The sequence below is a fragment of the Chanos chanos genome, chromosome 1 (assembly GCF_902362185.1).
Source record: "Chanos chanos chromosome 1, fChaCha1.1, whole genome shotgun sequence".
Lineage (NCBI taxonomy): Eukaryota > Metazoa > Chordata > Actinopteri > Gonorynchiformes > Chanidae > Chanos > Chanos chanos.
The window spans coordinates 24,504,962-24,531,061 of NC_044495.1; the positions used below are offsets into that span (position 1 = coordinate 24,504,962).

Consider the following 26,100-nt stretch of genomic DNA (forward strand, 5'->3'; position numbering starts at 1 on the left):
TTGTACCTTGTAACTTTTTCCGTAAATTGCACGTTTTCAGCGCTCCAAGTTCAGTTCAGTTTTTTTTTTACGTCTTGTAGTGTGACATTAATTACACAAAATGCAAAGCTGTATTTATTTATTTATTTGTCACCGTACAATAACAGCATTGTTACCACGTTGCAGTAGGTGTAGTCTGAGTAAACAGAGTGACCTAACAGTATGAATCATAATGATGTGGGAGTATTTTACGTGTTGTAACATATGGTACATCAGCCACACCACAGTACAGAGATTGTATTTCAGATAAACAACTACACAGAAAATAATGATTTCATGACAGTTTAATAACAACTTATTAAATTATCCACACAATTTTTTCATTCAAATTTTAACACCAGTCCTTGTTTTGGTATGTTATTAAGCATTTGCCCTCAGAGAATACCCCAGACAACGTTTGCACAAACTATCTCTCAGCCATTCTAACAGTCTTTACTTCTTTTTGACACTATGATTAAGATACAATAGAGATGTCAAGTGCAGAGAGAACAAGAAATGACAGGGAGAGAATTAAACTTGACTGGGCAGTCTTCAGAGAAAGAAGGAGGAAGTTGTTCGTAACTGTTCGTACAGGATATAAAATATTGTCAGAGTGGTGCAGTTGAATTGAAATTTGTGAACTGATTTTAGATGCACTGCTTAAAATATTTGCTGTCCCTGGAGGCAAAATTATTAATTATTATCAGTATCTTAGTTTAATTATTGTATCTTGAATGCTTTATTTCTGTTTGATATTGAAAGCTTATGCACTTATGTAAGTTTGTGGATACCATTTTTCTGAGAAATTTTCTCATTCTGTTATCATTATCCTGTGCCATGATGCAAAATCATGTGTTGTGACATTAAAAATAATGATCTAACTATGGTCTTGATTGTAAAAAATTATGAAAATCTTAATGTAATGCTGGAAGTAGTGGTGTCATCATTAATCAAAAGAATTGTCTTTCATTTATAGTTAAAACTTAAAAATTAACCTGAAATAGTAAAATACTAAGAAATTGGGATGATGTTGATGTATTATCGAAAAATCAGCACATTAACAAATTAATACACTTAATGAAAGGCTTGATTTCAGCAGACTATGGATTATAAACTCTTAAGAAAGATTTCCTTTTAATCTTTTTTTTTTTTTAAAGAATGCGTGATCAATCACACTTTTTGACAGTTTTAGGATTTGGCCTGGAAAAACATGAACAAAAAAATTAAGTAAAAAAAAAATCAGTTACCATATACTCTTCTGAGTAGCCAAGGGCACCTGCAATATAATTTTCATGTTTTATACTCTAAGAGTTTTGTATGAATTGTCATGCTTAAATTTAACCCACCGTTCAGTGATTCTGCGTGTGTGGAAAATGGAAAGCATGACTAGTAAGCCCCGTCGAGGCTCTCACTCAAGGTCTGTGTATCTTGAGTGCATTTACCCGTTTACCGTTCATAATGTGCTTCACAGATTCACTGTGCTTCTCCTTCCGTGTATCATATTAAACCTTTTCATTCTTTGAAGTGACGCATTCCTACTCATGGTCCAGGTTTTAAGCCTACCTCGCAACGATGAGGCACGTTGATTGGAGACTGGTGCTGACATGGTAATGTTCGTTTTGCTGATTGTGGGCGGGACAGCCTTGTGTCCTATGGGCTGCCTTTACAATTATTCTGGCCAGTCCCGCCAAGAGTTTGAGCTCAACTTAGCTTAGTAAAAAATGGCGACATCAAAATATAGTGGTCTAAAACGACTAGCAGATGAAAAGATTATTAACAGATGGAATTTGGAATTTTACATTTACACAGCACTTGATGTATTTCGAGACGGAGACTACGCTGCCTTCTGTCAAATTAGGAGTATAATTGACAGTAAGTTGCAAAACACCCATACTTGTTTAGGGTCAAGGTGCTGTTCAAAACTCTGGCTGGCTAGCTAGCTAGCTAATTAGCTAGCTAGTGAGCCTGCAATTCGCAACTCAGTGTTCCTCAGCTGAAGTCTTGTAGACCTAGAAGACAGAAGTCCAGTTGGTTCCCCAGGCCTGGAGCTGAGAAATACTGAGCAAGGGAAGCTAAGTGCGATAGCAGGGCAGTGAACTAAGCTAACCTGAAATGGCTAATGCTACTGTCCAGCTGTTAACAGCCAATGCATACAGTTTGCTTGCACAGTGAAAAGAAACCGTGAAATAAATCAAATTAGACACAAGTGGTTGTCCGCTTATCAACCAGCTTTGCAGAAGATAGATACATTTATTTTATCAGGTGCTAGATTAGTAGAGTTACCCAGCTAGCACGCGCTTTTGTGTCCCCCGCCGAAATGTAATCAGGTTGTTGAAAACTCAACTAACTGGGTGACAAAACTATGAAGTCACTGACCTATTTGCTAAATTTAGCTATCAAATCAATGAAATAGTATAATTTGAACTTCATCTAGTCTGCAGTTATGTCTCTTGCAAATCTCAGACTGCAGTGCTAATGTAAACACTGCTACTTCTTTGTACCTTAGCGGTATTTAAACTAATATACAATGTATTGTTGTGCCAGGGTCATATGGTTGTTTTATCATAGTTGTCATTCCGATGTATGATAATACGATGCATTATGACTCTTGAACTGGGGATTTCAAGGTTTGACAGTCAGACCAATCGACGGCAATGGCGACCTTATTGTCAAGTTGCTGTTCACGCAGTTTCTCTCTCGGATAAACGATGGAGACAAACTTGGTGAGGGTTTCTGCTTTCTATGGTTTGACATATCATTTGTAAACATATGTCCTTGTATTCCACAAGAATTTGTCATTTAAGGCTTGTTCTGTTTATTCTCAGATCGCACATTTCAGAACACGTTACTTCCCCTTGAATCAGCTCTGTTGGTGCTGGACCGTATCGGCGAGGAAGTTGATGTTCAGCAGCAGGACATTGAGAGAGTGCGCAACTCCATCAAAGAGATGGTGAGAGATCTAGATTACACACAGTGTTTGTTATTTTCATCTTAGCATCATCTCCTAAGATCTAAGAATTCTTTTAAGTTGTGAGCTGTGTGTTTGACTTCTGGGCTTTTCTGGTTCAAGCAATGGTCAATTAACAAAGAGAAGAGTTATCCATTTAGGTCATGAATTATGGAACTAAGTTGCATTTTGTGGTGTCTTTATGATCCTCTTTATTGAATCACTGTGTTATCAACTGAACAGTCATCTTTTCATACTACAGCTTGTTATTTTGTGCATCAGAAGCAAAGAGTTCAACAAAGCCAGTGACATGCTACTTAAACATTTCAATAAAGGACTGGATTGTGGCAGAGAGGTAAATTATTGACACTTAAATACAGTGACTAATAAAAAAAATCTGAAATCATTCCTCCTGTATTGTCTTGAGTGCATGTTTTAACTTTTAAATTACTTAAATTACTGCTAAAACATGGTATACAAATATGTCTCCACAGAGGCATTTGTGCTTTAGTTTATGAAGACTGTATTTTGGTCTTGCCGCACATAGTTGTATAATGTGTAATGTTTCTACACATAACACAATTTGCTTATTTGTTTTTGATATATAGGTGACATTTTTCACCAGTCTCATACAGAGGAAATGCAGCTCCCACCCTAGGCTTGACAAGATTTCCTATGAGGATTTCAAACAGGACATGCTGGACTTTATTGAAAGACTGCACACCATACCGGAACCTTTCTTGATTAAGGTTTGTCCATGAAAAATGACTAGATAGGTTCACTGTGAATAGGATTGTTCAGTTAGCTGGACAATATTAGGTCAGACGTCCATGTAGTCCTATAAGAATGTACATAACTCTTCACCTGTGGGGAGTTTTAAAACTTCATATGTTATTTCAGATGTGTTATTGATATGTTTGAGGAAGTAATGCAAATGGGTTAATTGAAAGTGAATTTAAACATGAAGTAGTCTTGCCTGAAATCAGTTTTGGAAATAGGAATACAATAAAAGGTCTAAAGTACTAATTTTTCCTCATAATCCAGTGACTAGAGCCATTTCATGTAAAAGGAATGGTTGGACAGTGTCCTGTCTAGAACTTGTCTGTTAAATATTAGAGGTAAAATGAATTGAGTAATAAAATGACATCTGTTGAAGACACCTAATTTATATGCTGTTATTTGCAGCTACTGTAGTATACTTTTTAATAATTTGATTCTGCTTTTAATGTGTGTTTCTGTACATGTAGATTAGATGCTCTTCAAAAAAATAGTTGGTCACCCTGAGTTTTTGTTTTCCATTTGCCTTATCTCAAAAGATCTGGATTGACTCTTTGGCGATAATAGTTCTCAATATGTTGTGTGTGATGCCATACAAATACCTTTTTCCAGAAAAGACTATTTGCTTGAGCGTTACTGACCAGATTAGCGATGTATTTAAGTGATTGGCTCAAGATGTATAAGCTGACGGCAAACATTTATGCCGTTTACTTTCAGAATGTCCGAAAATTCAGAGATGTGCGGGCTGAGAATTTACAGACTTCAACAAAAGATGGTGCCTCACAAGAGCTACAGAACAACCAAAGATCTACACCTATGCCCAGGTGATGTTTCATTTCTTGGTGCTTGTTCATGCACTTCATTCTCCATTCTTCATGTAAAGTTGTGAGAATGTGTGCCATGGTGTAATTTGTAGATGATTGTCCATTCATTGATTTCAGGTTTCAGTTACAAACCACTGTACATATCAGAGTTTGTTCTTGGTCCTTGATAGTTTTTTCTAGACATTGATTTGTCTCTCTGTTTCCCTGTAGGTCTTCCACAGACTCGGAACAGCTGTCAGTCTCCATGCTGAGAAAGGTTTACATGGTCTTAGCAGAAAAGCAAGGAGTTGCTATCCCCTTTTCCCAGCTCTTGGATGAGGTGGAGAAGGAGGCAGAGGAGGAGAGTGGTAATCCTTACTCTCAGGAACTAGTTCTCCAGCTTTCAGAGTCTCCTCTAGAGGAACTTGAAGTTGCTGAGAACCATTTGGAAGAGGAGCCTCATGAGCAGCAGAACACGGCTCAGCACCTGCTCAGACCAAGCACTTCTGATCAGTGCACAGACACTTCTGCCCTCAACACTGACCTGGACAGCAGCATGGAAACAGCCGTAGAGCACATCTCTGAAAGCCCAAAGAGTACACCCGCAGAGTCACTCTCAGCTGACCCATTACAGGACAAGAGCACTGATCCAGATCCTCATCAGGCCAGTATGCAACATGACGCAGGCAGCCGCTCAGACATTTCAGTACAGAGCCAGTCCATTGACCCAGACATGCAGGCTGAATCGGTCTGTGCTGTGGAGGTCTGTCCTGAGGATGTTGCTTGTCTGAAGTCTGTGTCTGTCACAGTCCCCAGGCTGGTGATGGAGGATGATAGTCATACTAGTGAGTCAGAGTTTGTCAGTCCCCACCAGCCATCCACACCAGTCAGACAAGAGTCTGTAGGACTGGACCCATTGAGCTCCTTGCCCACCGTCTCTCCTCCTGTCAGAACCCTCCGCAACCGTGCTGCCAAGTCACCAAGGCAAGTTGTCATAACACCTGTCCAATATGATTTTGTCAGGAGTGGTGCTTGGTTATGGAAATGGCAGTGGTTGACGGATGGCTTGGCCATTTGTGATAATGATTGTTTTGGCTGTCAAAGCGAAACAAATTTCTACACAAAAACGCGAAATAAATATCTAGTACATTAGAAGATTTTTTTTTGTAACAAGTTCAGCATTAAGGCTGCAAGCCATCTGTGGCCATTTCATTACCTTCTCTGTCTGAAGAGAACTGGAGTCATTGGTTACTTTCCTTATTTATAGTATTTGTTCATACAACAAACAAAGGAACATTGATGAAAAATATAAAAATGGGGGATTTGAGTGAAAAAGAACAGTATTTATCTCTTTAAATGACAGGATTTGCGTTTTTATATAACAAATTGCTTGCATGTGTGTGTTCTGAGTTGGGGGGTTAGTTACAGATGTCAGTATAAGTGCTGTTGTTGATCCATGGATATCCAGTGTGAGGCAGTTGACACTTGTTGAATCTATCATCGTGACACTGAGGGTGTAAATGTGTAAAAACTAAGTTGCGGGGAAAGTGTAGTTTGGCAGCCATTGCTTAGGAGTTGACATGGAGAAGGGGTGGTGTAATTCAGATGTTTAACACTGTTTAACACAGACATCTGTAGTAAGGGAAGCACTATCCTCCTTGTTTTGTCACTGCTTTATGTTTCTCAACTTTTGTTTTTCATGAAAGTAATAATTTGGAATTTCTCTTGTCTGTGTGCATGATCAGAATGTAAATGTGTATCAGTTTGACCACACAAAGGAAAAGTATTTTAAATGAGACACATCTCCCCAACAGAGTCCACTCTCTGTAAGGAGGAAAGTCCGCTCCCAGTCTTCCAACTTAACACACCTGTTAAAACAAACAAAACAGCAAAAACCTTGTTGAGACAACAGCCTCACATTTGGCCTCATTCACTCATACATTTTTTCTTAAATTTCTTCTTAAGAGAGGCCCTAAGAAAAAGTCTACGTCAGATTCATGACCGGTTCTTAAACTGCAGAGTTGTTTGCATCTTTGTTCTTACAGTGATGAATCCCATTGTCATCGTAAACCGAAAGCGTGTGCCAGTTGTTCCTAGTTAGCATAGGTAAACGCTTCACCAATCCCCGCAAAAGAGTATGAGACTGCAGGGCTGTGTGCACACACAAATCTGTGGAAGCCTGTTTGGCCCAAACTTTAAAAAAAAGTTTGCTTAATTGGAACTTTATTTCTTGGAATTCCGACTTCTTCTCTAACAACCAATTAGTAGCTTGAGCCATCACTTCTGTTCCCGCTTTAATGGTTCAGTGCAATGTGTGTACATTAGCAGACAGGAGCAAAGGCTATATTGGCTGTGCCTGCTCTGTCCAGGTATTTCAATATTTATCCGTTTGTAAAAGTAAAACTGACTGATTCTCACACACCTGCTTTACAACCCTTCTGGTTTCAGATGAGACCCATAAGTAGTGTAATTAAAACTACCGCTCACTCATCACAGTCTCCATCAACTGTTATGTTCTCATATTGCTCTTTTTGATCATTGTACACAAGTATGAATAAATATGCATGACATTCTGGAGTGGTACATGAAGTGTTAGTATAGTGTTTATTTATATTAAAACACCATAATGCTTTGTAAAATAATGAAAATAATTATTAAAAAAGTATTATAAATGATAAAAATATTATTGTAATTTAAATCCTGTAATATTATACAATATTATACAGAATTGAAGAAAACGCAATGAACATTTGTTTTGCACAAACATGTCAGCACTCAAATATGCGTAAGTGCTCTTGAGTGTGCATAGATTCTGTTCTTACATAAGAACAAATCCCAAATAAGAAAACATTGGGGAATGAAAACTGCAGAAGTGGGTTTTAAGAATAAACTTCTTAAGAACGATTGGCGAACGAGGCCCATTGTTTTTTGTTATGTTAATCTGTTTGTCAGGTGCACAGTATGACTCTTAGACCCGATGTGCTGTACCCCGACAGGCGCCAGACAGACAGTCACAGTGAGAGTGAAGAGAGAGAGAACGTAACGATGGACTCCCCACTTTCAGACCAGCCATCCACACCAGTCAGACAAGAGTCCGCAGGACTGGACCCATTGAGCTCCTTGCCCACCGTTTCTACTCCTGTCAGAACTCTCCGCAACCGTGCTGCCAAGTCACCAAGGCAAGTTGTCATAACACCTGTCCAATATGATTTTGTCAGGAGTGGTGCTTGGTTATGGAAATGGCAGTATTTATCTCATTTTAAATGACAGGATTTGCCTTTTCATATAACAAATTGCTTGTGTGTTTGTGTTCATATTATTGACATAGATAATAGGGGTGTAACGATTCACCGATACGAATTGGAAACTGGTTTTAATGTTAAAGATGCAACTACATCGACACCAGGACCCCTGGATCTATCTAAACGTACCATGTACCGATCGATGGCCCGATTCTAAAGTTAGGAATTGGTTGACTGAAGCTTTGCTGCTAATTCTACTTTAGTATAAACTAAGCTGCTGTGGAAGATTCATTGATCTAACGTCAGGTTACTTTCAAAATAATAATGACCACCTCACATTCGCTAATAAATTTGCATAGCGCCTCACAGCGTCTATTGGATAGTAATAAACACAATGACATGTAATTCTGAAATGATACATATGTCTTCCATTTTTTTCGTGCCATATAATAACAGAAATACTTGGAATTTTTCTTTTATGAAAAATATGTATTTAAAGGTAAGCAATGTCACTTATAGAATTGGCTTATTTTAATTCATAATGGAAAATTAATGTCTACATTAAACATCTCTGAAGAACTGTATCAGAGTGCATCATATCATATCGCATCACATCGTGTCACACCAATTCGAATCGAACTGAATTGCTTTGTATTAAAATGTATGGCCACTGAATCATACCGTAACGCATGTATCTAGGTATGAAAAGGATCATCTTATAAAGGAGAGATGAACACCCCTAATAGATAAGCATAGAAGGGGTGGCATAATTCAGATGTTTAACAATGTTTAACACAGACATCTGTTTAACACAGACATCTGTAGTAAGGGAAGCACTATCCTCCTTGTTTTGTCACTGCTTTATATTTCTCAACTTTTGTTTTTCATGAAATTAATAATTTGGAATTTCTCTTGTCTGTGTGCTTGATCAGAATGTAAATGTGTATCAGTTTGACCACACAAAGGAAAAGTATTTTAAATGAGACACATCTCACACTTTCCCAACAGAGTCCACTCTTCGTAAGGAGAAAAGTCTACTCCCAGTCTTCCAACTTAACACACCTGTTAAACGAACAAACAAACAAAAAAACAGTAAAGATCTTGTTGAGACAACAGCCTCAAATTGCTTTTTGTTATGCTAATCTGTTTGTCAGGTGCACAGTATATGAGTCTTATCCAATGTGCTGTACCCCGACAGGTGCCACACAGACGGTCACACAGAGAGTGAAGAGAGAGAGAACGTAGAGATGGACTCCCAACTTTCAGATAAGCCATCCACACCTCGCCGCATCAAACGGTCAGTGTTAACATGTTCTCCCTCTGAGAGCTCTCTGTTTCATTAGGAGTGTTGGTACCATCAGATGATTGTCATTGCTGGATGTGTAGGACGTCCATGGTTGTTCTTATAGCTAAAGGACAACTTTTGGTTCATCTCTCTGTTGTGATGCGCTCACTCCCTCTGAAGGAAGGAAGAGCAGATTACGAGCATTCTGTGGCAAATTCTGATAGTGTCTGTTTCTGGTTGCACCAGTGATGGGTCTTTTCTGTCTTGTTGTTTGTGTCGGTGGATGTCGAGCTGTGGTTGTATTGCTGAAACTTTTTGTCATTCTTAGTTTTTTTGTTTTTTTTTTCATCCTCTCTTGCAGAGGCAGATGGATGAATGTGCCTGGGACTAAGGAGGACTGGAGTGATGAAGATTCTCTGTTCAGCTCAGCAGATTCAAAGGGTCTTTCTGTTTCTTCAATCAGTTCATTAGATTTGCTTGACCTGTAATATGCTTTTTTGCTGTTCAATATGCGTTTGCTGTTCTCATGCAGTTGTTTCTTTCTTTTTCTCTTTTTAAGGTATTAGAAATGGTGACAGTCAAGGCAAGAGGAAGGTGAGAATCATATTTTTGATTATCGAAGCCTCAAATCGTTTTCTGTCCTCACAACATCACACATATGACTGCCTTAGCAGATATAATGTGTTATAAATGTCTAGTATATTCATGCACCCTGTACATGAGTGTTGTATTGAATAGACTCTCAGTCCTTAGACATGAGAGCATAGGGAACTGATGGTCAGTGTCTTTATGTTGGATGTGCTGTTCTTTCAGAGGTGGTCTCAACAGGAGACCGAGTGGATACGAGAGGGAGTGAGACGCTATGGAGCGGGGAGATGGGAGAAGATAAAGAGTTCTTTCCCTTTCCAAGGACGCTCGGCAGTGAATATCAAAGACCGATGGCGCACCATGGTCCGTCAGAGGATAGCATGATTATGCTAGCAATGAGTGTGGTCTGGTCTGTCACAGATAAAGGAAAAATACAGAGATCATTAGGTTTACATCAGAAATATATTTTTTTTCTCCATTTGATATTCAAAAATGTAAATAGTGTGAACATATATTTTGATGGTATTGATAAATCTGTACATTTCTGTAATTTTGATTCAATTTTCCTGAACAATTAATGAAGGTATTTTCAACTTTTTTCTAGAAGTGTCTGTGTCTTTTTTACTTTATTTGTGTTGTCTCTCCATTGTTGATGTACATATATAAATTACAATTTCATGTCTGCTATTAAAACAGTCACAATTCTAAAAATATTTCAGTAGTCAAGTATCCACAGATTACACTCACAGCTGCTTAGTTTTGCTTGGCCTTGATTTTGTGCTTCTGTCATAAACAAATAGAGTTTACTGTAATATCTGTGGTAAGTATCATTAGAGACAGGACCATGTGGAAGTCCATAGCAGGGTCATAAAGAAGTAGACTTCAGAGGGACCTGTTATTAGGGCAGGTGAGAAAATATAAGAAACTCAGTCTTCGCCAGGAAATTAAGATAAAGGGTTAAAATGAGACCGCATTCATAAATCTTTTGTTATTGTGTCAGAACAAGTGTTGTGTAGTTATAGTATTTTAAAGATTCAAGTATAAAAATGAAGGTAAGTACTTCCGTATCTTGAATAGATATGGCTTATGTGTGTCATGGATTGTTGTAAAAAGGTAGCGTTTGAGAGCTCAAGGTAAAGTGTGTATGTGTGCATATATATATAATATATATATATATATATATATATATATATATATATATATATATATAAATAATTATTTTCCCTTTGGCTCTCTCTTTCTCTCTCTACATAAATATGCATGCAATATTGTCCGATTACCAGCAGGGAGCACTCAAATAGAAGCCAACTCAAGGATGCACATATAGCAAGTGGTGCAAGTGTTCAGAGAAATTGTTTAATTTGAGGAAAAGTAAGATTAGTTACTGGCCTGTAACAAACAAAAGCTTTATTTCTGTTGCTTACTATGCATTTTTCCCTTCAAGCAACACTCAGATACACCGCTGTGGTCCCAAACCTCCTCAGGGTAGTGACTGAAAATTTTCATCCTCTGTCATCTAGATTTTTTTACCTTGATATAATGTTTTTTTGTGGTAGCTCTGGACTTTCACTAATCCTGAACTGCATATGCTTTGTTCCATTCTCACTGTTTACGGCCTGCAGTAGTAGCAGCATCAACATACGTAAGCAATCACGCAAGTTGAACTTTTGGTCTCAGCTTTGCTCAGGTACAAAAAATATTTTAATTTAAATTTGATTTAGTAACATACATTCATCACTCAGGTAAAGTCAGATAGTACAATCACACACTGTTCTCTTTAACACTGTCTCAGAGCTTGACCAGTGTCATGCTCATACTGTTCACATTTTTAAATGGTTTTCAAATGTTCACACACAGTCTGTTGTCTAGCAGGTTGTGACATGTCTGTCTCCACATAGATTACAATTAGTATCCTGTGTCACTCATCGTAACTAAGGGATCCAGTGGATGCTTGTTGATGTGACAACTGCTGGTGCAAAAAAAATGATCTTAACTTTCTGAGAACCTCTGTGACAGAGGCTTTAAAGATCAGTACCGTTTGAATGCAAATTATGCTACTATCCACCATATCACTTGTGTGACTGACCGGTCATAGGCCATAATCTCACTATTTACGTTTTGTGGGAGACAGAATCGCAAGCATGTTTGTAACAGCATCTGTATCAGCAGTCACATGACTTCTTCTCCGGTGTGTAGGTGGGGCCATTGATTGGACGAGAGTTGGCTCGTAGCAGGATGCGTGGAGAGTCAGTGTAAGCATCTTCTTGTGTCACTGCCATGCCGTTGCGGGCTAGCAGCTCTTTAGCCATCATCATGAAAGCTGTCTCTATATTCTGAGCTTCCTTGGCCGACGTCTCCAGCGCAGCCAGCAAGCCCCTCTCCTCAGCCAGGGAGCAGGCCTCCTGGAAGGGCACCTCCCTCTCAGATTCCAGGTCAGATTTGTTACCTGACAAGGTAAAAGAGAGAATACAGTCTGTGGAATTGTGCTGAGACAAAAGTATCAATTTTGATTCTCCATTCACGAAACATTGTCATCTAAAACACTGATATAAAACAAATAAAGTTGTATGTTGAAAATCTGATTCTTATATGGTCATCCAAGGACAACTGACTGTTGTCCCTCTCACCTATCAGAGCAACAAGGACATTTGCAGCTCCGAAGTTTTTGACTTCATGGATCCAGTGTGGCACCGATTCAAAAGTGGCCCTGCGGGTGATGTCATAAGCTATCATGGCTCCATGAGCACTCCGGTAATAGCTCTGAGTGATGGTTCGGAATCGCTCCTGCCCAGCTGTGTCCCAAACCTGCATCTGCCGAACCAGAACAAAATCAGGTTAGCTCAATACACGTCAAGGGCTGAACTATCTTTTGAAGGATGTATCGCTGAGCCAACATGAAAATCTAAGGACTTGTATTAGTGCGAGAAGTAGAGGTGCTTCTGGGTCATTATTTTTATTTATTTATTACCAACAAGAGATCTGAGCATTCATAGAGTTTAATGCTTATAAATCACCTCATCAACAGGGCACTCACTAACAGGGATTATTCAGTCTGTATCGTATGAGTGAGGTATTCCACAGAGGGATATTTGCACTGAGACTAACTGTCTCTTTAAATGCCCCCTATTAACTAGGATACACTGCCATGGTAACCAAACACAGCTGATACCATGGGCTCTGTACACCTACATCTGATAATTAAGAGTCCTTTGGCTGCATATGCCATATTTTATCCTCAGATTTGCCCCCTAAGACCTGGACTGGCTTTGTTAATCTAGCCATAAACACATAAGATAAAGAACTGGCTAAGCCCAGATCTAACTCTATATATTTTTGGGGATCCTGCAATTCTGAACCTGAGTTTATATACATTGTGGTTTTTACGACTCAAAGACTTTTCACACATGCCAACCATCATATAACAGTTACTGACAAATGTAAAGTGCAGAACTAAAGCTGAACTCGTCTGACATTTTAAATTCTGTCTGGCTACCATTTCACAGTAACTTTCCACAGCTGCCCGGTTCTCCTTTGTTGTCATTGTCACACCTCAGCTGCAAACCTTCACTTTGTACAGAAGGACACATAACATCCCATCCCCCAACAGCTGCCTTGGGGATAAACTGCTGTCTAGAGTAACATGGGAGACAAGAGGCACAGGTAAAAAAGCCTCCTTGTAAATCACCTTGAAGAAAGTACACTACAAGTCTGATGGCACAGTTACTGTGCATTCCATAGCAATAAGAAATTGCATGAGCATCTATTAAAATGTTCAAACAGTGACACGTTGGACTGACAATCCTAAGACTCCTCCCCTCCAGCTTCATAGGTTAACAGGTTCTGCAACAATGAAGGTGGTTTGGGTGGGCACCTGCAATGTGTGTCATAATTAACCTACAATACCCCCTAACAGATACAATTAAACATCAGGCCGATTACGGACAGTCACATAGAATCTGAAATTTAGGTTTGTGTGTTTTGCTGGTGACCTCTGGGAGTATGGTGTAATTTCTAAAATGCTAATAGTTGACAAACTTGTGGAGACACTGAGAGAAGGGAAACCTGTGCAGCCAGTCCCCCATGTGCAGCACTGGTCTGACTAGTTCCTGACAATGGAAAGGTCTCTAAATATCACCACTGTAACGTGGCAACACCGGAGTGCTGATGAAGTTGTACCGATATGATGCAGAGTTTAGTTTTTGCAAAATGAACACAAACACAGACACTATAACAGCATCGTGACAGAGATGTACAAAACCAAACTTCGCTTTGGTTTTGTACATCAGAGTTGTACAAATAGAGTTAAACTTACTTTTACTTTCTTGCCTTCAATAGACAGTGTCCGAACAGTGAAGTCCACTCCAATTGTATTTTGTTGGCGCTCTGAGAAGACCCCTGTCTTGAAGCTTTGAACCACGCAGGTCTTGCCCACATTTGAGTCACCAATTAGAATAATCTTGAAGAGGAAGTCGAACAAGTCATCCTGCTCTGAGCCCACTGACTGCATTATTGGTTGTGAATTATATTCCTTTTAACCTTTTAGAAGTAGTATGCTCTGATTCAAGTATGCCACACGCCTTGAGGTTAGCTGTTGTAGGACGGCTCCTCTGAGAGATTTTACACCATATTTCAAAACAAAACAGAATACAACTGTCCCTCTAGAATGTTCTCTGGTTCCTTAAATCCTGCTCTTGCATTCAGATAAGCACAGCAAGGCACTGTCTAAAGGATCAGCATTCCACTTCAGTGCCTTCTCAGGTGTTACCTACGGTCTTTTTCCGCAGCAACAGAATGGGAAAAATAAATAATCCACCTCACTGTCAAAACTGTCCCGGGAAATTCAGACTCACTATGTGCATGATGTGCTATTTGAATGAGAAGGGGCTTCTTTCTTCGGCATCCTCCATCGACCTGTTTCCTTCATGCCCATGTTCTCATTGCTTTCCTTCCCTTCCTTTTACTCCACCCATTCTCAGTCTCTCTAACACCTTCAGTGACACAATTCCTGCCCTACCTGTTTGGTAGGTAACAGGTCGAGTTGCTGCAGTCTAATGTGGATAGTATAGTGTGTATATTATCATCTAATTTCATGATAGCACACATACTTGGCTGTATAGGTCTTGAAGTTTGAACTACAACCTTGTCTTAGGTATGTCCTGAGAACAGTCAATAACTTCTCTTTCCCAAATACAGATAACCATGCAAACAAAGTGATAAATGCAGAAATAATCAGGTGAACCTTGAGCAATTCATCACCTGTAAACACCTGGTGTCTTATTCTTCCTTTATATGGCTTGGGAATGGATGGCAAATCTGCTGTGTGGATGTCAGCTTGTTTACCACTGGTAAGTATTTTTACAGAGGAGACTGCAGCATGCTCAAGTAGAATCACAATTCCTACTGTAAACAAATCCGAATCTGATGTCAGTGCTGCGATTAGCAACTGTGAGCAAAGTGACTTTTTGCTTGGTTCCTAGTTATTGCAAAATAAAAGTACTTGAATTACTGTACACTGCATGTGTGGCAAATGGCAAACGATTCACTTAAGACAGGAGAAGAAGGGTTGTGATGCTCTGTGCAAAGGACACAGAAATGTTTTTAGTCACCATACTTGATAGTAATCAGTTATCATTTTTTGATTATTTATGCTGTATATCCATGCAAACAAACATCACTCGGTTGTGGTAAAGATTACATATACAACTGATAAACATGAAAAGGAAGGAATTTAGAAAAAGCTGCGTTCTCATGTGAGTCTCTGTTATTTAAGTTCGTGAAATGCACATTCATGTAAATGTTTCACAGTCTAAAGTGTATTTTTACATCAAAGATTTATCACGAATACTCATTTGACAAAAAGGCCTGCAAAGTCAAACATCTTTCGTTATGATATAGAGCGGGATTTAAATGGAAAATGGAGCCATTTTCTGTGCCACGGAACTAACATTTTCTTTCTCTCTTTAAATGCCCCATATTTTTTAACAACGTTGAAATCCTCGTTGGAACTTTATTTTGAAAAATCGTTCCTCTCAGTTCAGCTTTACAAATGTGCATACTGATTCTACCTTCCCATATCTTCAACCTTAAACCACCCTGGACGAAAAACGCGAGGGTTCCGGGAATTAAAAACACGTATGTTTTGTTGACAGTCCTAAAATAGGTAAGGGCTGGCTTATCTTGTTATCACAGGCATTTTACATTAGGTCAGTATTTTATTGTATGTGTGTCAGCCATTGTCAAAGTAGCAACAGCTCTTCTGTAACCATATGTGTGTTATTCTGGTTCGCTTTTTGTACCTAGCTAGCCACTGAGTTTGGAACAGTTCTCACCATTAAATCTCCTAGGAGTGGGGGGGATTCTCCTCTCATGGTGTAATCGTTTATGTTTAGAACGCTTTCTAGTGTAAACGCTGGATTATGTACGTACGCTTGTTTATCTTCGTCACTACTGGCTAGCCATAAAGCTTTAAGGTTCACGTACAGAGGGCTGGGTTGCATATATGTATTCCGAAAGATGACAGTGCAGGTCTGAAATTTAACTAAGGCATAAATATAAACTAAGGCTCAAACATCGTCAAAGGGTCGTATGTCAAACAGCAACTTCTGATCGTGAGCTAAATTCAAGACGGTTTCGTTCGATCCTTGTACTCCGTAGGCCGATGATTGGTTGGAATCATGTGGTTCTCGATTAGCAAGACTTGTCTCAAGCATAATTTAAGACAAAAACAAACCGACAATGTGACAACAACCGTGGATGATTTCTAACAGTTCTGATTTAGTGGATAAATTCCCTTCGTGGAAAACCCCCCTGTTGACTTTTGATGCCTCAGTTTTCCAAAATATTTTTTGATTTGAAGTATTCTTTTTTTTTCTTTAAATAGACGTTATCCCATGAATAAATATATACACGACATCACTGTCAGTCTAAGAAGACAATTCATATCTTACACAATCCAGATGTAAACGTTGCCAATGTCTTGTGCCCATGTGATTTTTTTTGTTTTTAATTTAGTGAGAACATCTCACACAATGCTTCTCAGTATACTGTTCCCTCTTCCTCTTCTCAAGTCCTTCCCTCCCTACTCCTCCACCTCCTCTTCTTCCTGAGACCCCTGTGATGTCGCCCCCCCGGTGCGGTTTTCTGTCCCAGTATACCCACCACCACCTGGTTGCCTTCCTCCTCACCTTCTTTAGGTAAATTCTGAAAAGCAGATGCAAAGCACTGTACAGTTTGTTTAAAGTTCAAATCTTTCAAGGTCTTCTACCTGCCATAAATTGATGGTATGTCTAACAATAGTCATTTTAACATCCATACATAAACAAATACTATTGGCAGTAATGGCGCAAACAGACGGTAGATGGACATCACATTATTGACCTCAGTGTTCTTTTTTCTTGGGAGAATTACAATGCAGAATGCAATGCAATGCAGAATAATGCGGGGATGTTTGGTGGAAATACATCAGTGAGTCTGATTAATGCCTGAGATTATATCACACAGCAGGGTATTTACTGAAATATTCCCCCGCCTCTGTGCTCACAGGGAACCTCCCTTTCCTTAGGGCAGCTCTCTGCCTGTGACTGCTGACCTCTCCTCAGCTGTGTACCACTGATGTAGAGTTATCCATTGACCAATGACCTGCCCATGAAAAGCTTCTGTGGAGTAGCCATGACAGCTGCTTGTAATGTTGTAACCCAATCTATAGGAGACCCCCTCTTACCTCTCAGTGAGACATAAAAAGCTCATTCACTCACAGGAAAACCTACTCTGTTTTCCTCAGCTACGTGCTCTTGCACTCCTCACGGAAGACTTTCAGCAATGTGAAAGTGAGCATCTCAGCACAGTGGACTCCCTCTGTGCTAAATGACAGTTCTCCTGCTTTTTCTCCTGGAGAGGTATGTATGTGTAACAGGTTCCAGAGTCTTTAGAGATTAACCTCCTCTGATTAGGCTACTTGACAGCCCCTCCTATTCCCAAACCATGCCGACAGAGTTCTAATATCATATTTTCTTATCTGCAAGTGGTTTGTGGTCTGAGTCATTGTTCTCAGAGCTTGGATAAGAAGTCTTTGTTTGATTTCTCCAGTTTCCATAAAGTGGCGTACAATTATGAGTTTGAGATTTCCCAATTACTCTCTCTCTCTCACATTGTGAATGATAGTATATATGCTTATGTAGTAAAAGAGGTTTGGCATATGTCTGACGTAGTGGAGTGTTGTGTCTGTGTGTGATAGACATGGGAAGAGAACAGACTGTTTGAGAACACAGGGAATGCCACTCTGTTTCTGGGGCTGCTGGACACCATCTTCCTCTTCTCATATGCGGTGGTGAGTGACAGATTGAGGAGAGGTTGTCATTTCTGTTCCTCAGTAGTTAAATCCATCAAACGTTGCTTAGCACACTTCTCTGCAATGGGGCATTTATATCAAACAACATACACACGACTTTGTTAAATGTTTCTTTTAGAGTAACTTTGGCTCTCAGATCAAGTTGCCTTTCTCACTGTCAAACAAAATCTAAGGTGTGAAGGACAACTGTTGAAGCATGTAAGGATTAAAGAATGTGTGGTTTCTCCTAAAGTTTACTTAATGCCAATCTCTCATAATCGATTGGTCAGTTTGTGTTCTCGGTCTTGTCCAATAGCTTCATAATTGACATATTAGTGCTTTTGAGGTGATAGGATGACATTGGCACATCTGTATTTCAGGGCTTATACATCAGTGGGGTCATTGGTGATCGACTGAACCTTCGCTATGTCCTCTCCTTTGGGTTGTGTGGCTCTGCTGTAGTAGTGAGTATGCACATTTATGAAACAGACCAGAACATGTTTAGTTTTTCATCCTCTGCCTTGTATTTCATCCTCTATCTTTGATGGTAAACTCCTTCTTTCTCTTTTCTTCCCTCCCTCTTCTCTGAAGGAGTTTGTTTTCGGTACTCTAACAGAGTGGCTGCACTTCTATAACGTGTATTTCTATTGCTGTCTGTGGGTACTGAATGGCTTGCTGCAGTCATCAGTTTGGCCCTGTGTGGTGGCAGTCATGGGAAACTGGTTTGGCAAATCTGGGTAGGGATCTGTACTCATTGTACTCTTTCCACACAAACTTTTTTTCAGTTAAGCTACAGACTCACATCACATTGTCTAGTGAAGAGTTCCTCAAATTTGGCCTTTGAGACTTGGAGTTCTGCTGATTTTTGATCTCATGTGTTGAATAGAGACTAATTTTTACATGGAAATAAATAAACTATTTAGTCAGAGACCACAGAATTTAGATGATATATATGTATGTGTATATATATATATATATATATATATACACATACACACACACACACACACACACACACACACACACACACACACACACGCAATCATATAAAAAACCCGACAGGACTCAAAACTTCTTGGGCTGGATTTGAGGTCCTGGAGATTTGAGTGTTTGGTCAGACCAGTATAATCAAATAACACTCCCTTCCACAGAGACTTATTGACCCATGTATCTATTTGTTCTCTTTCACTGTAAGGAGAGGCTTTGTGTTTGGTCTGTGGAGCGCTTGTGCGTCCGTTGGGAATATCCTGGGAGCATTCCTGGCCTCAAGCGTTCTGAAGTATGGCTATGAGGTGAGCTAATAATGCCTTATGTCTGAGTCCTTAACTAACGGTCACAGGGATCATCTTGACAGCTAAGAGACCATTTTGTTGTGCTTATGATGCACTGAGGTAATGGGAAACAAGCTGTTTATAAAGAACAAACCAATGATTATGTAATGGAGGGGTTTTTTTGGAGGAAGTGGTTACACTGTTGATTTAGGTTTTTTTTTTTAAATACCGCAGAGTTGAGTTTTAGTTTATCAGAAAAGACCAAAGACCAAAGAAGTCAATAGCGAAATAAAAAAAGACAACTGTTTATCAAACAAACTTTGGTTGTATTTGTGTTGGACAAATTTGTGGTGTGTGTTTTTAAAGCTCTGCTCTGTTGTGTTATGATGTTGCAGTATGCCTTCTTGGTGACGTCCACAGTGCAGTTTGCTGGTGGAGTGGTGGTGTTTTTTGGTCTTCTCACCTCTCCTAAGGAAGTAGGTGAGTATATGACACAGAGGCCAGCTTCAGTTTCGGCCCCAGTGAACTCTTCCTCTGTTCTGTGACAGGAGGTTGTCTTTGTATCACACTCCATTCTTGTACCGTTGGCTGTTATTTCCTGTCTCAGATCTTCTGCCATGCATGTGATGAGTGAAGATATGCATCCGCTCTCTATAGGTGGTTGCTGACTCGCATTAGAGTGAATATTCATTGGCTTCTGCACATGTAACTGTATTTCTGAATGTTTTTGTGTTTAAAATATTGCCTCAGAATCTCTTTTTCTTTCTCAACATCCATTCTCAGTTCTGAATTTGGATGATGATATGTTATGTGTGTGTGTGTGTGTGTGTGTGTGTGTGTATGTTTGAGAAATATCTAGAGCCTTCTCTCCCTTCTGTCTCAGGGTTATGTTTAGACTCTGAAACAGGCCTGAGAAGGGTGGAAAGGGACACAGACAGTCACCGGCCTCTCATAAGTGATGAAGAGGATGATGATGAAGATGATACTGAAAACGATGGTGGCTACTATTCCATTCAGCAGCAGGATCAGGATCTGGACCCTCCACCCAAAGCCATCGGGTTCATCCAGGCTTTCTGCCTACCTGGAGTTATTCCAGTATGTTCACCATTGCACTTTTTCATAGACTTTTTATCAGAATTCTGTTTGGTCTTTACTCATATTCACTTCTATTTATTTTCAGAGATTCAACTCTTCAGATTTCTTTAATGTTTTACACATTTCATTTCTTTCTCTGAAATCAATGTCACTGCAGAAAGATAAGACTTTTTGAACAGTTTTTTACTCCTCTCTCTTGCAGTACTCTCTGGCCTATGCTTGTCTGAAGCTGGTGAACTACTCGTTCTTCTTCTGGCTTCCCTTTTATCTCAGCAGTAACTTTCACTGGAAGGAGGCAGAATCTGATCGTCTGTCTGTGTGGTACGATGTGGGCGGGATTATAGGTGAGTGATACTTTTAGTAGTCATTCAGCTGAAGATATAAAAAGAAATTAAATTCATCTTTAGCAGAGCAAACTGAAAATTAATTCAGTTTAAATTGAACATTTAATGAATGTTGAGATGTAGGACCTTTCATAATAATGTGTGATACATGTAATACTGGAGAGCTGAATCTAGAGGTAAATGATACTTATTCATCGTACACCTTCGATCTCTTCTGGTCTCTCTCTGTCTGTCTGTCTGTCTGTCTGTCTGTCTGTCTGTCTGTCTGTCTCTCTCTCTCTCTCTCTCAGGGGGGACAGTACAAGGTCTTATTTCAGATGTCCTGGGGAAGAGGGCTCCAGTGTTGGCTGTCAGTCTGTTATTGGCTGTGGGAGCCTTAGTGGGATATAGCCGTGAGTTTTTATGAACATTCGTGAACACACTTTGTTTTTTAATTGTTTTCTTGATTCTCAATTGTTTCTGACAATATTTTCACTTAAAGGAGTTGAAAATGAATGAAATCCATAATGCTTACATGAGTTAATCACATCTTAAGAAATGACACTGTACGCAATATAAGTTATATTGGGCTTTTCTGTTTGAAATGCCATACAGGGTCTATGCAGAATTGAATGGTTTGCCTAAAGATGTCGCACCATGAGTATCTGCAAAATTTCCTCTCAGAAGTTTATAACAAAATTTATCAGTTATTTTACTTATTTTTGGGTTAGTGAAACTAGCTAAGGTCTCTTAACTTCAGCTCTTACATGATATTACTACATATAACAGTTGAATATTCCAAATGGTTTTACACCAACATGGATAGTTGATTGCAAAGTTTCTACCACATTCTCCCAAGCACATCTCCGTTTTTTATTTATTTTTATTTTTTATTGTTAGTATCCTTGTTGGCACAGTTAATTCCAAAATACGTATCTGCTGTAAAGTTCTTAACAAAGCTGATATGTATATGTATGTAAAATAACTAGTGAATAACCAGTGAACATCCTACAATTTTTTTCCCTCTACGTAGTCCTCTTATGAAATCATTTTTAATCTGTTTGTAATACAGGAGTCTCTTGACAAATCATAAAAGAAAGAAATCATTGTCTTGTCTGCTTTCATACGCGCTGAGACTTTCTCTTACCATTCCATAGATTCCCCAAATGACAAGATTGTTAATGGAGCACTTTTGGCCATCACAGGTGAGTGAATTTTTGGTCATAGCAACATGTTCTAAGCATGATTAGGCCTAGGATTTTACACCTTGACGATGATGATACCTCTTCCCTCTGCAGGATTCTTCATCGGTGGGCCCTCCAACATGATCAGCTCAGCCATCTCTGCAGACCTGGGCAGACAGGAGGCTCTGCGGGGCAGTCAGGAGGCTCTGGCCACCGTCACAGGCATAGTGGATGGCACAGGGAGCATCGGAGCTGCTGGAGGACAGGTAACTCAGAGAGGGGGATTAGTGTTCACTAAAATTTCCTCTTCTGGAATGTTTTGTTCCAGCCCTACCTAGTCTTTCACTGTAGTCTGTTTTAAACTGTAGCTGACCATTTTTGATCAATTTGTTGATACCTCACATTTACGAGAGTCTGGTGGAGCAATGTCTTGTGTTAGTATGTTTATCAGTAAAACCAAGTGTTTAAATGAGCCATGGAGTTGATAAAACAAAGTTGAAAAAAAAAAAACAGTACAAATGTCAACTGGCCTTTCTTTGTCTTCTCTAGTACCTCGTGTCTCTCATAGAGAACAAACTGGGATGGATGTGGGTGTTCTATTTCTTCATCAGCATGGTAAGAGCGTCCGTACACAGAGCAGTATACAACCAGCATAAGTAACCACAATAAACAACCATCATAAGTAACCACAATAAATAATCATTTTAATAATTTTAAGTAACCAGTTGTGAAGTTTTTGAATTTGGCCAGTTCTGACGGGTTTCTGTGTCTCTCTCTGGCAGACTCTGGGCAGCTTAGCCTTCATCATGCCGCTCATTGTGAGTGAACTTCGTGCCGTGTGTAGCAGCAGACAAACACGCGCGCGCCAGCTGTGAGGACACAAACACTGGTCCTTGGCGTCAGCTGTGGTCTTAATGTGCTCTTTGTTATAACAGTAAGCTCTTAAAGGATGTTTTACAAAATTGGTACGACCCCACAGGTGAAATGCCATCGTGGAATCTCCTTATGAGTCTGTATATGTACATAATGACATGACACTTCTGTTTCATTGATGATTTTTATTTTGTTTTGTTTTGCTTAAAAAAAAAAACTGACTCCTGAGTTAGAGGGCAGGACCCTCTCGTCATGATTGTGGTCTTTTTAAGGGATGGAAAACTCTAATGTATTGTTCATCATTCCAGTCCTCAACTGTGTAGCTGAGCCTGGCAGACAGCTATAGGTTGTATTCACATTAGTGTTAGGTATGGTTTTACTGTTGGTTTTCAGTTTGTCAGCGTCTAGATATCATCATCATCAACATCTTTTTATTTGATTTCGTTGTGAGCAGTAAGGAATCCAAAATAGGGTGCTGATTCAAAATCATGTTTTTACTTCTTTGTCGGAGAAAGTATTTCTACAAATGCATGCCTTTAAAATCTTAACACTACTATGTCTTAGTATGAAATATTTATGTTTTTAACTGACTGGAGAGTGTGATAGGTGGGCATTATTGAAAGGGTTCTGGATAATTCTTTCAATGACATGCTAACATGCTTGAACTGAAATCATGCTCAGGTTTATCAGAGTGTGAGACCTTAACGGTACAGTGTGGTAACTCCTGCATTACTGCAACAATTTCTGCTGCTAAGATCCAGTTTGGTCTCTTTGATTTAACAAGAATGTGCTTCTCTGTTTTTAATGCATTAAAATTATGGGTTATTTTGTTCTTATCTGTATAAACAGTAGTTAACTTCCATACTTCAGTTGTCAGTGTTGATTTCTCTACCAATAAAAGACACTTGATTTTTTTTTTTTTTACAACTGTGTGCATTTGTGTTCTTCTAAACCAGGAGGAGACATCTGAAATCTAGTGTGTGTCTCATTTTCTTACAGGTAAGCTGAACTGTGGAGCACAAACAAAAAGTCAAAAGTTTAAAATGTTCTGTAAGCATGAAACCACTAGAGGGAGCAGGTCCTCATACATTTAAACCTGGATAAACTCCTGCCAGAGTGGAGTTAACGTTTTTTAAGATTTGAAGTGAGCAATGAAAGTTCTTAGTCAGCAACATGAGTCACTATTAGTTCTTAATTAGAACCTTGAAATCTTGCATCCATTTAGTTGGTTTTGTTCAATCTGAAAACTATGTTTATTACTCAGTTACCTTTTTAAAGTGTTGGGTACCAGTCCACTATATGTCTCTCTGTTGAATAAACAGCTATCATATAATGCCAGATAAAGTTAATAATTGGAAACGAACAAGCAAATAAATGGGTATTAGCATACGTGAATATCTTTTATTGATATTTCAGTAATTCTTTGACACTGCAAAAATATAATGATGAGCAAATCAACAGTGCACCAAAACTGGTAGAATCACTTGGTGAAATTTACACCAGTTATATGAAACTTAAAAAAAAAAAAAAAAATGAAATCACAAAAATTCAACAATTAAACAATTATACTTTCCTTTTCAATACCAAAAGTAATCGCTCTGTTCCCATATAACAAAATCAACCAATATTAAATTAGCAAATCACGACCAAACACAGTATACATGGCTACCATCCATTCATGCATATAAGGCATAGAATACTATGTTGATATACCTGCGAAAGGTGAATTTCAGAAGCGTGGTGTTGGGCTCAGGGACACAGGCTGTGTGCCTCGTGTTAATCTGCAGATATCTGCAGAGGACTAAACTAATCAGAGGCTAAGCACAGGTGTTAAACAATGCCACATGATAAGAGGGACACTGTTTTCCTTGGTCAGTGTGAAGACTGTATTTCAGCATCAGATTACAGTTTTTGCTTGGTCTTATTTGTTTGTTTGTTTATGGCTGTGATTTTTTAAAATACAAAACCTGAAATATTAGCACTTTCTGCTCACAGCTTGTGTCCATGCCTATACTAGAGGTCTACAACACCATGAGGAATTTATATTCAATTATATAAAACGAATGTTTACAAGTAGTGCAAAGATGGTATAAAAATCAGTTAGTAATATCAAAGGGGCATTTATAATTATTTCCCCTAACAATAGATCAATATAGAATTAAAATAAGTTAAAATATACTTTTAAAGTTTGCTTTTGTTTTGAACACATTGAAAAACAGGTACAACGTAAAGCACACAAACACACAAAAAGGTACACACACAAACACAAAACCCCACCACAAAGGAAAAAAAAAAACCCCAAACAAAACACATGATAGAAAATACCAACAGAAAATTATTTTGAAAGTGAGGTGACTGTGTGTAAAGTTGCAGTGATTTAAAAAACGTATTGGTTACCTGTATGTAAATGAAAAAAAGCATAACCTGTGCATGCAGGTACAGAGTTACAGAGAGCGGGGAGTAGTCCGAGCTCCAAACACTGGACAACAGTCTGAACACTGGCTGCTTGTCTATGCAAAGTGCCTTTGATTCAGCTCCCACTGCCTCACTATTAATACAGACCCTTCCCCCGCTGCTCCGTCTATTTCTAGGAAAGCTACTGAACCAGGGGGGAGAAAAACACAGAGCCAGAGAGACAACAAAGGCTCCATGTCCCGGAGGACTTAGGCTTCCTCTGCACTGGCAGTCAAACAGACAGACTCTTGACTGTCCTGTTAAACTCTTTTTCAAAGTGATGGTCAGTTAGTTACAGACTGCACAACCACGATGCTGTCGTAAATTACACTATTTTTTTTTTGTATTTCTTATTCATTTCCATATAGGTCCTTGTCAGTACTGACATTGTTTAGGAGGTGAGGTAGATATTCCAGATTATGGCCAACTTTTCTAACTTAAAAAGACTGCTGTAAAAGAAAGGAACTTTAGGTGTGTTTAGTATTGATGTCTTATACACAGTGGAAATTAAATGAACATACTGTTCATGTTTAGAGCATAGTTTTCCATATTACAAGCCAATGAAGTTGGTCCCACTCTATAAAGCAGTCCAAATGAACGAATTACTGTTTGTCTACTCTGTGTATTTATGGAGCAATTCTTTGGTCAATTGCCTCAGCTGCCTCTTAAATATAAAAAATGTATAGAAAACAGAAAACACATTCACACTTCTTTAACACAGGCACACAGATAAAATAGTACAGCAATGAAAGTGTTACAGAAAGTTTCCCTGCTATCAACTACATACTAGGCACAGCATTATATGTAGTTTTGTCTATCAAGGTTCTCAACTCCTCCAGTCCACACAATTATAAACGGCTCTTTTTAACGTCATATGCTACATTCCCTTCATATAGATTAGAATTGTGTTCAAA

General features: G+C 39.0%; 3 protein-coding genes across 3 annotated transcripts; 2 read left to right on the forward strand and 1 right to left on the reverse strand.

Annotated features, from left to right (window-relative positions):
* The first annotated feature begins 1,739 nt into the window (after positions 1-1,739).
* On the forward strand, positions 1,740-10,044 carry terfa (telomeric repeat binding factor a). Its single transcript, XM_030776792.1, has 12 exons — positions 1,740-1,890; positions 2,646-2,741; positions 2,844-2,968; positions 3,228-3,320; positions 3,574-3,714; positions 4,460-4,566; positions 4,777-5,529; positions 7,542-7,724; positions 8,986-9,084; positions 9,434-9,513; positions 9,632-9,666; positions 9,886-10,044. The coding sequence occupies exons 1-12, from the start codon at positions 1,740-1,742 to the stop codon at positions 10,042-10,044; spliced, it is 2,022 nt and encodes a 673-aa protein (XP_030632652.1).
* Positions 10,045-11,822: 1,778 nt separating this feature from the next.
* On the reverse strand, positions 11,823-14,167 carry LOC115809127 (ras-related protein Rab-19). Its single transcript, XM_030770658.1, has 3 exons — positions 13,973-14,167; positions 12,288-12,471; positions 11,823-12,106 (listed from the first exon to the last, which is right to left on the reverse strand). The coding sequence occupies exons 1-3, from the start codon at positions 14,165-14,167 to the stop codon at positions 11,823-11,825; spliced, it is 663 nt and encodes a 220-aa protein (XP_030626518.1).
* A 2,609-nt stretch (positions 14,168-16,776) lies between these two features.
* Positions 16,777-23,651, forward strand: slc37a3 (solute carrier family 37 member 3). The gene is made up of 14 exons (XM_030777317.1): positions 16,777-16,853; positions 17,441-17,555; positions 17,894-17,986; positions 18,367-18,450; positions 18,578-18,723; positions 19,182-19,278; positions 19,653-19,737; positions 20,141-20,352; positions 20,555-20,696; positions 20,987-21,088; positions 21,833-21,880; positions 21,974-22,125; positions 22,409-22,474; positions 22,642-23,651. Exons 1-14 carry the CDS (start codon positions 16,777-16,779, stop codon positions 22,732-22,734), a joined length of 1,512 nt encoding a protein of 503 aa, XP_030633177.1. The 3' UTR covers positions 22,735-23,651.
* Positions 23,652-26,100: the final 2,449 nt, after the last annotated feature.